Consider the following 12,966-nt stretch of genomic DNA (forward strand, 5'->3'; position numbering starts at 1 on the left):
TAACCACTAGGCCACTGAGTAGGTTAAGGTTGTGATATAAATTTCACTTAATCAAATGTTTTGTAACATTTGACGCTACAAAATAAAAGTATGTATGATTCCTGCTGATATTGGGGTGGTGTGACTCAGTTGGTAGAGCGGCCGTGCCAGCCACTTTAGGGTTTCCGCCATCCTAGTCACTGCCATTGTGTCCTTAGGCAAGATACTTTACCCACCTGCTCCCAGTGCCTCTCGCCTTGGTTTAAATGTAACTTGGATAATGGTTTTCACTATGTAAGGCGCTTTGAGGCACTACAGATAAATATAAAGCACTTCACTTCATAAATTGTTTCGGATCGATATCGGTATTGGCCAATACTCCAGGCTCCAATATAAAATGAAAAAGTTGTATCGGACACTCCTATTAATCATAATAATAATGTTATTACACTTTGCCACTTACTGTAATTAATATGTTAATGTTATGTAAATGTATACAACATCTTACCAGATCAACATGGGTTGCTTTTAACCTGCTAACAAAATAAAAAATATCAAAATGGCAACAAATCCTCAGACTTTTAATTCAGCCCTCGGTGGAAGAAGTTTGGACACCCCTGACATGACAGTTCCGATGACCAAACATTATCACCCGTCCCTCTCTCTGACCCCTCCCCCTCCCACCTGTCCTCCCTGACTTCCCTCATCCATTTAAACCTAACCTCCTCCTTCTCCTTCCTCCACTCATCTTTCATCAGGACCACGATAAGACCCAAGATGAGGTACTGAAACACCAGGCTAGCGTTAGCGAGCTAAAGCGCTCCTTTATGGAGGCTTCGCCCCCCTCCCCTCCTCAGCTCAACCTGTGGGAGAAGCATCTCACCTCGTCTCCGGCCACGGCGGCGCGTGTCCAACAGCAGACAGTGGTACGTCTTGTCTGGGGCCTCGTCCTTACCTTTCCATTCTCTAGCTCTGTTCACATACTGTGTAGACGAAGGGATGCGTTGTGGTCGTTGACCACAATAGATTCCTCGTTATTGATGTTTTTATTCCATGTTAATGTGTGTCTTTGTTTGTGACGTCTCTCTTCTGCGCCGTCCTGATGCTGCGGCACAAGCGTGGATGAAATGCTGTTGATGATGATGTGTTGGTGATTTGACATGTGCGACGGCTGCTTGTGTGTGACACAGGTCCTTGAGGAGGAGGCCGCCAAGGCAGCTGATAATGGCGACGCCAAAGAACCCGCCAAGGTGCTCTAACGTCACTTGCTCTCTCCGCCCATTCAGCTTCACGGTGTCCTCCATCCCTCCTTCATGTTGTCTTTTACTTCCACAGTGGAACATTTTTTTCATCTTCCATATTTTAATGTTCATTGATCACATTTTACTTTTGTTTTTGTCTCCCATGCTGTGTGTGTGTGCACGTGTGTGTGACTGCGCACCTCATTTTGTGTGCATGCGATTGTGCACATGTGTGTGTGTTTAGACGACGGAAGTTGAAATTGAGGAAACAGTTGTCGTCGAAGAGATTTCCAAAGCGGCCAAACCGGCAGAGAAGCTTCAGACTTTGGAAGGGCAAGTCCAAGGAGGCACGGGGCTTGAGAAGAAGCGCGAAAGCATTTCGTCGGAGAGCGAGAGCGATGAGGAAGCGGAGTATCATCCGAATGTCTCCCTGTCTATTCGCCACGCTCAAATACCTGAGGAGAAAGAGGAGGAGGAAGAAGAGCAGGAGCGGAAGGAACTTTCCGCTTCTTCCTCTCCTGTTGAGGTGAATCAGGCTGCAGCAGCCGTAGAAGATGAAGGCAAGGAATGTGCAGAGGAGGAGAAGAATGAAGTTGGCGCAGAAGAACCAATTAAGACGCCCGACAAAGCTCCTAATGGAATGACGCCGCATGAAGAGGTGATGTGTGTTACCACTAAGGAAGAAGAGCTGCCCAAAGTGAACGGGGAAGACTCGGTGGTGGAGGCGCGGTCGCAGGTTATTTGTTGCTCTGAGGTAAAGTCTGGGCCACCTGCGGAGTTTTTCTGGGTCTTCAACACTTCCCTACCACCCAACACACTACCTTTTCTCCCTTCATGCTTCTCACTGTGTCCCTCCGGCTTCTGCGTGATTATGTAGAATCCCCATGCGCACCTACTTCCACTGTGGAACATTTACAAACAAAATCACTATGAAGGCACCTAAAAAAGACAAAAGACTACTCTTAATATCCTTTAGTAATATTTTATAGTATTTTTTTACCTATTCCATCCAATCCAATCCCCTTTATTCATATTCCACTAATAACAAGAAAAACTGTTGCCAGAGTGCTGCACATAAAAAGAAACAATAACAAGTAATTAAATTACAAGCATTTTATGTAAGTCAAATATTGGAAGTGTTTTAGTAAATCCTACTGGGGACACAACATTTTGTATGTGTGCAGCTTTAATGCTTATGAGATGTGTTTTTGTGTCTCTAAGAAGCACTATTGGGTACTTGATCCACTTTTGACATAAACACAATAATTTCTTATACAATAATCCATAGATATCATTATATCGCATACAATAACATAACATTAAGGATTAGGACAGAAGCACACAAATATTAGCAACACTGACTTAGCCATGTAAACTACATGCTAACATTACATTGTAACATTGTGCTAAGCTCGCATTTTCACTAAAGAAAGACTAAATGATCAAACTTACTGTGTCCAAGTATATAACTGCCTGACGGATAGTTGGTAAGAGTTCCAAGCTGCAATTTAAGAGGTGTAGCAAAGCCTGGGGAATGAGACATTTCTTTTATGAACTTGAAAAGCGAACGTTTGAACACCCTCGAAAGTGGAGCAAACAAGTAAGGGAGATCATCGATTACGTTTGGGGTCCATAAACAGGTTGTATGGTCACATTATTTAAATGTACATTATGCTTAACAGTGCCCTCAACGCTCATGAAATTATTATTTTGAAAAATTATAGTTTTATGAGTTCACATTGTGTTTATACATTTCACACCATCAATGTACACTGTGTGTGTGTGTGTGTGTGTGTGTGTGTGTGTGTGTGTGTGTGTGTGTGTGTGTGTGTGTGTGTGTGTGTGTGTGTGTTTACATGTCCTGCTTGCTGCTGTGTTTGTGTTTAAAAAGAGGGCATGTTAAGTGCATGATGCTTTCATACAAATATTGACGTGCGTGTGTGTGTGTTTGGTGTGTGTATTCTTCCTATGTGTAATGCTCACTGGTTGGTTGATTGGCTTGTTACTGTAGGTCAGTGGTGAAAAGGCTCTTGGCATGTTTTGTGTGCTTGTCCCTGACAGTTCTTCATGCTGGTGTGTAAGGGTGTCCCGATCTAATATTGATATCGCAGAAAAAGTGTGTCATCCAATAAGTACACAAGGTTGGTCTTTTCTTGTATTTTAGTCAAGTCATTTACCAAAGGTAATCATGGTAGGCTACAGGCTACTAGGAACTACGGTAGCAGCTACACAACAGCTAACCACACAATAGCACACAAGCTAGACACACGTAATAAGTCTCCTTAATTGAACAATATTGCAGTCTAAAACGGCACATTTGTCAATATAAACAGGTATCAAATAATTATAGTTACACATACAGAGTCTCCAAGGCAGGTGCGTCTTAGAAAGTATCCAGTTATTTTTTTAAATTACCACGCCACTTCAACTTAAAGACAGCATACATCCATTACAGATGGTTAATAATGAATATGTTAGTGTTTTCATACCTAGCATTGTTCGCGGACTAATTTCACTTATAACATTCCACACTACAAAATTAAAAAAATTGTATGAGCCCTGTTGATATCGTATTCGATCAATATCGGTATTGGCCAATGTGCAATGCTCCAATATCGGTATTGTATCGCAAGTGAAAAGGTTGTATCAGGACACCCCTACTGTTGTGTGTTGTTTTTGTGCACGCTGCATGTTGACAACAAAGATGCTTCACAGTCATGCCGCTTGTGAAGCGTCTCAGTGTTGTTTCGTGATGTTGCCTTGTTTTCAAGGGTGCATGTATGCACGTGGAAATGGTCGGTCGCTTGTCATTCAATATGATCAATGCTACGATTGATAGTGATGAAATTTGCCCTTTAGGCTAACACAACTAATACTAAAACTAATATATTGAACTGGAAGTGCATTTGCCCTCTCAGTGGCCCTGTTTGTTTTTCCTAACAAGTCCAGTTTTAATGCATTAACCCTCTCTCCTCCCCTCTTTCTGTCGCCCCCTACCAGCCACCTGTGGTAAAGACAGAAATGGTGACAATATCAGACACGTTTGCGGCGCAGAAAAGCGAGATAGCCACCAAGGAAGTGCCCATCGTACATACGGAAACCAAGACCATCACATACGAAGCCGCACAGGTGCAGCAGTTGTTGTGTGTGTGTGTGTGTGTGTGTGTGTGTGTAAGTGTGTCAATAATGTAACGTCACTCAAGATTCATTCTTTCTCCTGCAGGGAAAAAAGTGCTAAGGAGAATCTAGATGAGGGAAGTTTGGTTTATATAATTAAATATTCATCTCTCTTCCTCTTCTGTTTTGTTTCAGCTTGATGGAAGTGGCGACGGCGAGCCCGGAGTGTTGATGACAGCTCAGACAATCACCTCAGAGTCTCTGTGCACCACCACCACCACGCACATTACCAAGGTACACACACACACACACACACGCATACAAACCAGTCTCCCAGAGTAGCGCCGCATAATTAAGATCACACAATGCATATTAATTTTCCTTTTTTCCTGTATGAGCTTAACAAAATAAAAGTATTTACTCTACAGAGGATTATTGAACTCATATTCTAACCTTCATGACTGTTGGACTTGTGTAAAAATTAGTTAAATAAAACTAAAATACAGTACAACTGATTATTTGTTCACTAACAACAGCTTTTGAAAACTAGATGTCATTAAAGATAGATTATTTTGACTGACAAAAGGTTTTTTGGATATATGCTCTGCAGGGTATTGCAATATTGAATTATACAGAAATACTTTATATGATAAAAGGTTGATCATTTATTGATGCTCTTATGTCATGGTGCCAGAGTCGTGAGTTTAATTCCCCCACAATGTGATCCCACTTTTAATTATTATTTTTTTCAGCACGTTAGTTACTTCATAAGGAATGATGTAATGGGTTATTTTGTCAAAGTCTAATCTCTTTCAGATGTGACGTAATTTGACGCTAAAGGTTTCCTCAGATTGGCCGAGGAACGTCGTGTGTGTAGAGAAACAAAGTGGATTTGAACATTTGAATGAACTCGTTGCAGACATTAAAGGGCGGCCTGTCAGAGACGAGGATTGAGAAGCGCATCGTCATCACCGGCGACTGCGACATCGACCACGACCAGGTCAGTGCCTCACAGTCACTCTTATCAAAGAGTTAGTCTGGATTTAGCAAAGGTTGGAGGAACTTAAAAACAAACATGTTGCTGATGTTAGCATGATGAAGCTCGCCGCATTTTAGCTTCTTAATAAAGTCACAGATGCTTACATCAGCATGGATCTCCCTCCGCTGCTTTTTGTTACTTTGTCCTCATGTTGCATTCATAACAAATGTAAGAACTGACATGTGGCTTACATTTGAACATATTTTAGTTTGGAATGTGCTTGGTTTAATTTCCTGCTACTTCTTTCTTGTGAATGTGAAACATGTCGCTGTGATCATCCAGCTTCCTTCTCCATTTTTTATGTTCTTCTGTTGCATTTTTCATTTTGTCACAACCTCCCTCCCTCTCTTGCACACCAAACTGCCTGCTTGTGCTCGCTGCTGCCTCCCCCCCTGGTGGTTACTGGCACTGCAGGCTCTGGCCCAGGCCATTAAGGAGGCCAAAGAGCAACATCCTGACATGTCTGTCACCAGAGTGGTGGTTCATAAAGAAACTGAACTGGCCGAGGAGGACGATTGACACAACTCAGGTATTAGTAATGATAGTCCCTTTTGCCATTATTACTGTAGCATCATATAGAACATTGATTATATTGCAAGTAAGTCTTGTTAATATTAGAGTCAATCCATCCATCCATGCATCCATCCTCTACTGCTTTTCCCTCACGGGATCGCGGAGGTTGCTGGAGCCTATCCCAGATGCACTCGGGTGGAATGCGGGGTACACCCTGGACAAGTCACCACCTCATCGCAGGGCCAATATAGACGGACAACATTCACACACTAGAGCCAATTTAGTATAATTAAAATCAATAATAATACTGAGACTTTGCTAATATTAGCATTATTATCATCAACAATAAAAATAGTAAGTCTTTGCTAATATTAGCATCATTAATATCAACCATAATAGCAAGTCTTTGCTAATATTAGCTCCAACATCATTAATATTGCTAGTAAGTCTTTGCTAATATTATCATCAACATCAATAATAATACTAGTAGGTCTTTGCAAATTTTAACATCAATTATAACACTAGTGTTTGCTAATATTACAGTAGGATCAACATCAATAATACTAGTAAATCTTTGCTAATATTAGCATCAACATCAATAATAATGCTAGTAACTTTTTGCTAATTTTAGCATCAACATCAATAGTAATACTAGTAAGTATTTGCTAATATTAGCATTATTAACATCAATAATAATACTAGTACTGGTAAGTCTTTGCTAATTTTAACATCAACATAAAAAATAATATTTGTAAGTGTTAGTTAATATTAGGATCAACATCAATTATAATAATGTGTTGTACTTGTATAGCGCTTTTCTACCTTCAAGGTACTCAAAGCGCTTTGACACTACTTCCACATTTACCCATTCACACACACATTCACACACTGATGGAGGGAGCTGCCTTGCAAGGCGCTAAACAGCACCCATCAGGAGCAAGGGTGAAGTGTCTTGCTCAGGACACAACGGACATGACGAGGTTGGTACTAGGTGGGGATTGAACCAGGGACCCTCGGGTTGCGCACGGCCACTCTTCCACTGCGCCACGCCGTCCCTGCTAGTAAGTCTTTGCTCATTTTAACATCAATAATATAGTAAGCCTTTGCAAATATCATCATTAACATCAATAACGATAGTAGCAATTATTTGCTAATATTAGCTTAATTAACAACAGTAGTAATACTGTACTGGTATTTGTTAATATTAGCATCATTAATGTGAATTAAAGTAATAGTATGTTTTTGCTCATTAAAGGAGCCATATGTAATAATTACATGTCAAGTCATAAATAAATAAATGATAAATGGGTTGTACTTGTATAGCGCTTTTCTACCTTCAAGGTACTCAAAGCGCTTTGACACTACTTCCACATTTACACACACATTCACACACTGATGGAGGGCGCTGCCATGCAAGGCGCTAACCAGCACCCATCAGGAGCAAGGGTGAAGTGTCTTGCTCAGGACACAACGGACATGACGAGGTTGTTACTAGGTGGGGATTGAACCAGGGACCCTCGGGTCGCGCACGGCCACTCTTCCACTGCGCCACGCCGTCCCTCATTAAATGGCCCTGATATGTCAAAATGCATTAATAAAACATGTTCTTTTCTAATATTTCTTTAACTGATAACAGTAGTTCAGCCGGAATATGCTCATTTCAAAATTAGATTTACAGCCCCAAAATCTTGTTATTGTTTTCATTTCAATGTCCCGCCCTCCACCCTTTGACCAATTAGAAAGTCCGTGAGAGTGTCACATCCAGGTTGCCAGTTACGCACCGCCCTCTTCGTCTGGCTACTGCCACTGGTAAAGTTGCTAAACATGTCAGATCTTAATAAATCTAAAAGGCGTCGTTACGATTCTCAATTTATTCATGACAAAGCCAGGAACTAAATTAGGATTTGTATCGGAGATGCCTTTAAAAGATGGAAACGATTGAAGGATGATAATATTTTTTCATCTGATGCCAAACTTGCTAATTTCCTCCTTGATTGGTAAGTCAGGCATTTACGTTTTCTTATTACTTGTAATAAATGGAAATGGACATTTCGTATGTAAACTATATTGTCAAATACAGTCTATGATCTTTTCTAGCAAGGTTAGTAAGTTCGTGTGATGGTGCTTCGCTCCTAGTGCAATGTTTAGCATGCTAGCATCGACATATAGGCTAACGGGGGAAATATATGCCCGTTAGCCTGTATGTCAATGTGTATTTGAACTGACAGGGCAAAATATATTTTCAACAAATAAAACCTATGTTTTCGTTTTCAATATGCTGATACGCTGAGTAAATGGGTTCCAACATTAGCACAGCTGTCATCATGGCAATGCGAAACGTATTGAGACAGCCAAATCACATTAAATAATTCCTCATTTGTATAGCCTATAGGCATACCTTGGTAAAATGTCTCTTTGGTTTTGGGCGTACATTAGGCTGCTAAGCATGCTCTACTTATTTTCACCAGTATAACCATTGCTAGCGTTGGTTGTAGTTTTAGTCTTTGTTTTCTGATAGTACTGACAATAACCATATGATTGCCATTTGTTGTGATATTGTATGCAGGCATAACGTACTTCTTCCTGAAAATAGCCTAAATTCTGTGTAAAATGTGTTGGTTAGAGATTTGTTATTGACAAAACGCTTGTCTGGTCAGCTATTATGGTCCCAGCACCTCAACCCCGAGTAAGAGGCAGCGGGAGTTTGAAGTTCCTTGGAGTCGCCCAGTCAATTGAGCTGGATTCGGCTGTGTATCTGGCAACCTCAGTCAGGGAGAGAGGGAGGGGACTACACAATTTTGACTGTGATTGCAGTATAATTTCTGGCCACGTTATTACATATGGCACCTTTAACCTCAACACTAATAATCTTTGCTAATGTTAACATAAACAATAATAAACTAGTATTTTACCTATACTAGTATTTGGTAATATTAGCATCATAAAAAAACATCAATAGTAATACTAAGAATAATTTGCATCATTAACACCAATAATATTAGCAAATCTAATATCAGCACCATTACAGTGGAACCTCTAAGTATTTTCCACAGCTTTTTAATTGTAACTGTATATTATTTTTTCTGTTTTTCACTCTGCATGCTGTGCTGCTGTCATTTGTAATTCATTCATTTTGATTAATGAAGTCATTCATTGATTTGGATAATTTTCCCAAAAATACACGCCCAAGGATCCGTACAATTATATTCATATATAATTCTATCGTAGCTAATATAATATTAAAGCCTAAAGGCCCTGGGGTGTTAAAACTTTTGAGATTTTTGGGGGGAAAATTAGGCTTCCAAAGTAGGGAAATTGTCACACATGACTTGACTAGAGCTCAGAAATAACGCAGTGTCTGCGTTTTTACTTTTTCTTCGGCTTTTTTTTAAGCAGACATTCGTGTGTTAAGAGAAGAAAATAGTGTTTGAATTGTATCAAGGTTTGACTTGTATCTGTGGTTCACTTCTGTTTACACTTGTGTGACTTTATAGTGAAGGGTACTCCTTATTTTACACAAGTATTTCCATTTCAGTTGTGAAAATAAGACTTCAGAGGTTGCCTGAATTGTAAATAAAGGTTACCATGGCCAGTTTCACCCTGTAACAGATTATTTCCATTTCCATTATGTAGGGACGGGAAACGGTTTCCACACCCAAACAAGTGTCTTAGAAGTATTGTAGCATAGAGGTTGCACTGTGTTGATGATGGTTTGAGGATTATTCCAATGATGAGAGCGTGGTCAATATGTAAATATAGGCAAGGTTGTCAATTCACGGATGCTGATTGCAGCTCTTCCCCTCTCCTTTCTTCTGACATGCAGAGCTGAAGAGCCCATCCTGAAGGACGACCATCATCATCATCATCATGACAAAAGCGAGAGAGAGAGAGAGAGCGCGCCTCCTCCAAGACGTCGTTCTCTCTAAAACAAAATCAAATAATGACAACACGCTGACGGAGCGGGAAAAACACTTCTGTTAGCTAACATTTATAGTGTTTTTAAAGTGTTTACCAAAAGAGACAATACTCATGTACAAGCTGAATAAGCAAGATAAATGATTACCATCATTGTTCCCACACACTGTCATGTAGCGCCATCTTCAGACGCGTTGCTTTGCTCTTAGCATCCTCCCTCCTTGTGACGATACTGCAGTCAAATGTACAGTACAGTACAGTACTAGCCAAACAACCATTATCACTCACTCACGGTACCAACCACTCATTCTTCAAGCTTCTCTTTTCGTTCTTCTTCTGCTCCTCTTCTACATTCGTGTGTTCACAGCATTTCAAACTAGATTTTTGTACTAAATGGGCATGATTTGACGCTACAAATGGTATGTGTAGTTCCTGTTCCTATGCAGACAGGCAAGGGAGCACATTTTTATTTAGGAGAGTTAAATGTTTGCGAGGTGGCTTTTTGGCGCTGTTTGAACCCTCCCGGTGGTTTTACACAGACACAAAATGCTGAAGTTGATATGAAAAGACAACATGGAGGTGAGGTGAATGTGACAGGATGCGTAGAGAACACATGGCTCATTTTGTTTTCTTATTGAGTAAATGTTTAATTTCTTAAATATTCCACGCCACAAAAGTACAGCTGATAAGTGACATGTCACGGTGCTTAGGTGACACTTATGACGGAGACTACCTTTTAACTTTTTCTCTGGGAGTTTTGTGCTCTTCTGTCTCTCCCGTCTTTTCTCTCATTTACAAATGGAAATATTGGCAAGTACCTTACAGTGGACAGTCGGTTCATATTTGCATTTGAACATTGATCGGGGGAAATTCTGGTCTTTCTGGTGGAAATTATTGAAAGGTGGAAACATTTTCTAGGGGTGTCCCGATCCATTACTGAAATTTAATATCGCTGAGGTATCAGCAAAAAACAATTATGGGAGTATATGCGCTTGCATAACTGTGGTACAATCTTTGATACAAGCATTCCTGCAGCGTGTTTACTTGTTTACAGTTAACATCTAAACATGCTACAATAAGCACACAAGGTTGTTCTTTTCTTTTATTTTAGTCAAGTCATTTACAAAAGGTAAACATGGTAGGCTACAGGCTGCTAGGACCTAGCAGCTACACAACAGCTAAGCACACAATACCACACAAGCTAGACATATGTAATAAGTGTCCTTAATTGAACAATATTGCAGTCTAAAAGAGCACATTTGTCAATATAAACAAGTATCAAATAATTGTACTTACATATTACTTACACAGAAGTTTATTAGAAAGTATCCAGTAACAAACGTGTCTGCATCATTCAGCTTACTGCGTCAGGAGCTTCATTTAATGAATTACTGTGACCACTGGGCGTCAAAATATCACTCCACTTCAACTTAGAGAAAGCATACGTCCATTTCTGATGGTCAATATTAAATAGATGAGTGTTTTTCGTACCTACTATTCATTGTTCTTTGACTAATTTCACTTTAGCAAACATTTTTTTTAACATTTCACAGTACAAAATAATTAAAGTATGTTGATATCGTATCGTATCGAATCAATCTGCCAATACTCAAGGCTCCAATATCAGTATCGGAACTGAAAAAGTTGTATTGGGAAACCCTTAGAATTGTCCTTTGCTTTCCAGAAAATGTCTCTTTGAAATGCAAATATTGTCAGGTATGAGAATTGTGATGTCATTTAAAAAAAAAAATCAGCCTGTTTTAGGTTTGACGGTGCTGCTTTTTACACACAACAAGGGGCAGTGAAGGCAGCATTGAAAGGGTGAAAGATGCACATAATCGTGATTAGCACTAAGATAAATATGAACAATTTAAAAAACGACACAACATTCCGTGTCTATAGATTGAACCACACTGTCCTGTCTTGACTGGAGTATAAATATTTGAATTGGATTTGTTTTGAGTACACTTTTAAAAATAATTTTTTGAACCCCAAGTGTGTTCTTATTGTTTCTGTATTCAACATTTGCATTGCAATGACATTCCACTTTGATCTTCTGGCTAAGAAGATTTTTTAAATAAATAAGAAAACATGTTGCATAATACGTCACATGCTGTAGAGGTATGTTGCCCAGTCTATTCTTCTGTAAAACTAAGATTTTGTCTTTGATGTTTGTTTTTTAATGAACACCATTCACCAGCTTCTTAGCTGTCTTTTAGAAATTAGGAGTAGTGGGACTGCCTATCTAAAGCTTTCCTGGTGGTCCTGGTAAATGTACGTGTGAATTTACCAGGATTTCTCAAATCAAGGCAGCTCTGCAAAGTCACAAATGCTGCCTTTAAAAAAAAATCATCTGTAAAATGCAATTTATTGTCAACAACAAAACCAGCTTGCAGCATCGTTTTGTATTTTCACACTTGCAAGAAAACATGAGAATGTTGTGAAAGTCCACCAGCTGCCCCACTGCTCCACAGTAGCCCACCTGTGTCCACACTAGGTTTCTTTCTAGACATTTCATTGTCCTGTATTACACAAAGCAACTCTTTCCCTGTGTAACACTTTCAATAAAGGATTGTAATACTCTTGTCGTGTCGTTTCCTTTCATCTTAAAATGAAACAGTCAAACGTGTGCGAATATTCGGCACTAAAATGTCCATTTGCAAAATGATGCCAAACTTTAATGTTAGCCAACGCTCCTCCTTCTCGGGTGTGCACTTCGCTGGGTCGGCCTGAAGATGGCGCTGTGGTTATGTGACAACGCAGTTAAGTCAGCCTCCACTGTGGACACAGCAAAAAGAGTCAATATATTCAGGACAACACCTAACCTACAATGTGTGTATAAACTGTCCTAAACTTACACATGGGTCACTTTTATTGTGTGACAGTTCTTTAAAACAATTAACGCCGAGTTGATATTTGCAGGTTGGAGTTACATTTCTGCGCATGCGCGAGTCCGAATACAAGAAGTATAACAGTTTTTACAAAATGCAAATAATGGATGGTTTATCAAATTTGGCGGTCAACGCCCAACTGAGCTACCAACAGAATGTAAGTTAATTTTGAGACACTATATCACTTTAAAGTTGCTATAAATCCCTTACAAATTGTCCACCTTTAGTCATTTTACTGCATGTAAGTATTTTTTCATATGTTTTGTGTCAC

At 39.7% G+C, this 12,966-nt stretch overlaps 1 protein-coding gene across 14 annotated transcripts in view; it reads left to right on the forward strand.

Moving 5' to 3' along the window:
- Positions 1–12,389, forward strand: part of epb41l2 (erythrocyte membrane protein band 4.1 like 2) — a 94,557-nt gene extending 82,168 nt beyond the window's left edge. For 7 of the 14 annotated variants that reach the window (XM_061929925.1, XM_061929929.1, XM_061929928.1 and 4 more), the window contains 8 exons: positions 738–905; positions 1,170–1,229; positions 1,465–1,974; positions 4,221–4,349; positions 4,533–4,631; positions 5,257–5,337; positions 5,791–5,905; positions 9,713–12,389. In XM_061929925.1, the coding sequence (XP_061785909.1) occupies positions 738–905; positions 1,170–1,229; positions 1,465–1,974; positions 4,221–4,349; positions 4,533–4,631; positions 5,257–5,337; positions 5,791–5,895 (1,152 nt within the window). In that variant the 3' untranslated portion in view covers positions 5,896–5,905; positions 9,713–12,389. The remainder of the gene's footprint in view (positions 1–737; positions 906–1,169; positions 1,230–1,464; positions 1,975–4,220; positions 4,350–4,532; positions 4,632–5,256; positions 5,338–5,790; positions 5,906–9,712) is intronic. The other 7 variants (XM_061929931.1, XM_061929934.1, XM_061929938.1 and 4 more) reach the window with 7 other exon arrangements.
- The last annotated feature ends 577 nt before the right edge of the window (positions 12,390–12,966 follow it).

Source organism: Nerophis lumbriciformis, linkage group LG34 (assembly GCF_033978685.3).
Source record: "Nerophis lumbriciformis linkage group LG34, RoL_Nlum_v2.1, whole genome shotgun sequence".
NCBI lineage: Eukaryota > Metazoa > Chordata > Actinopteri > Syngnathiformes > Syngnathidae > Nerophis > Nerophis lumbriciformis.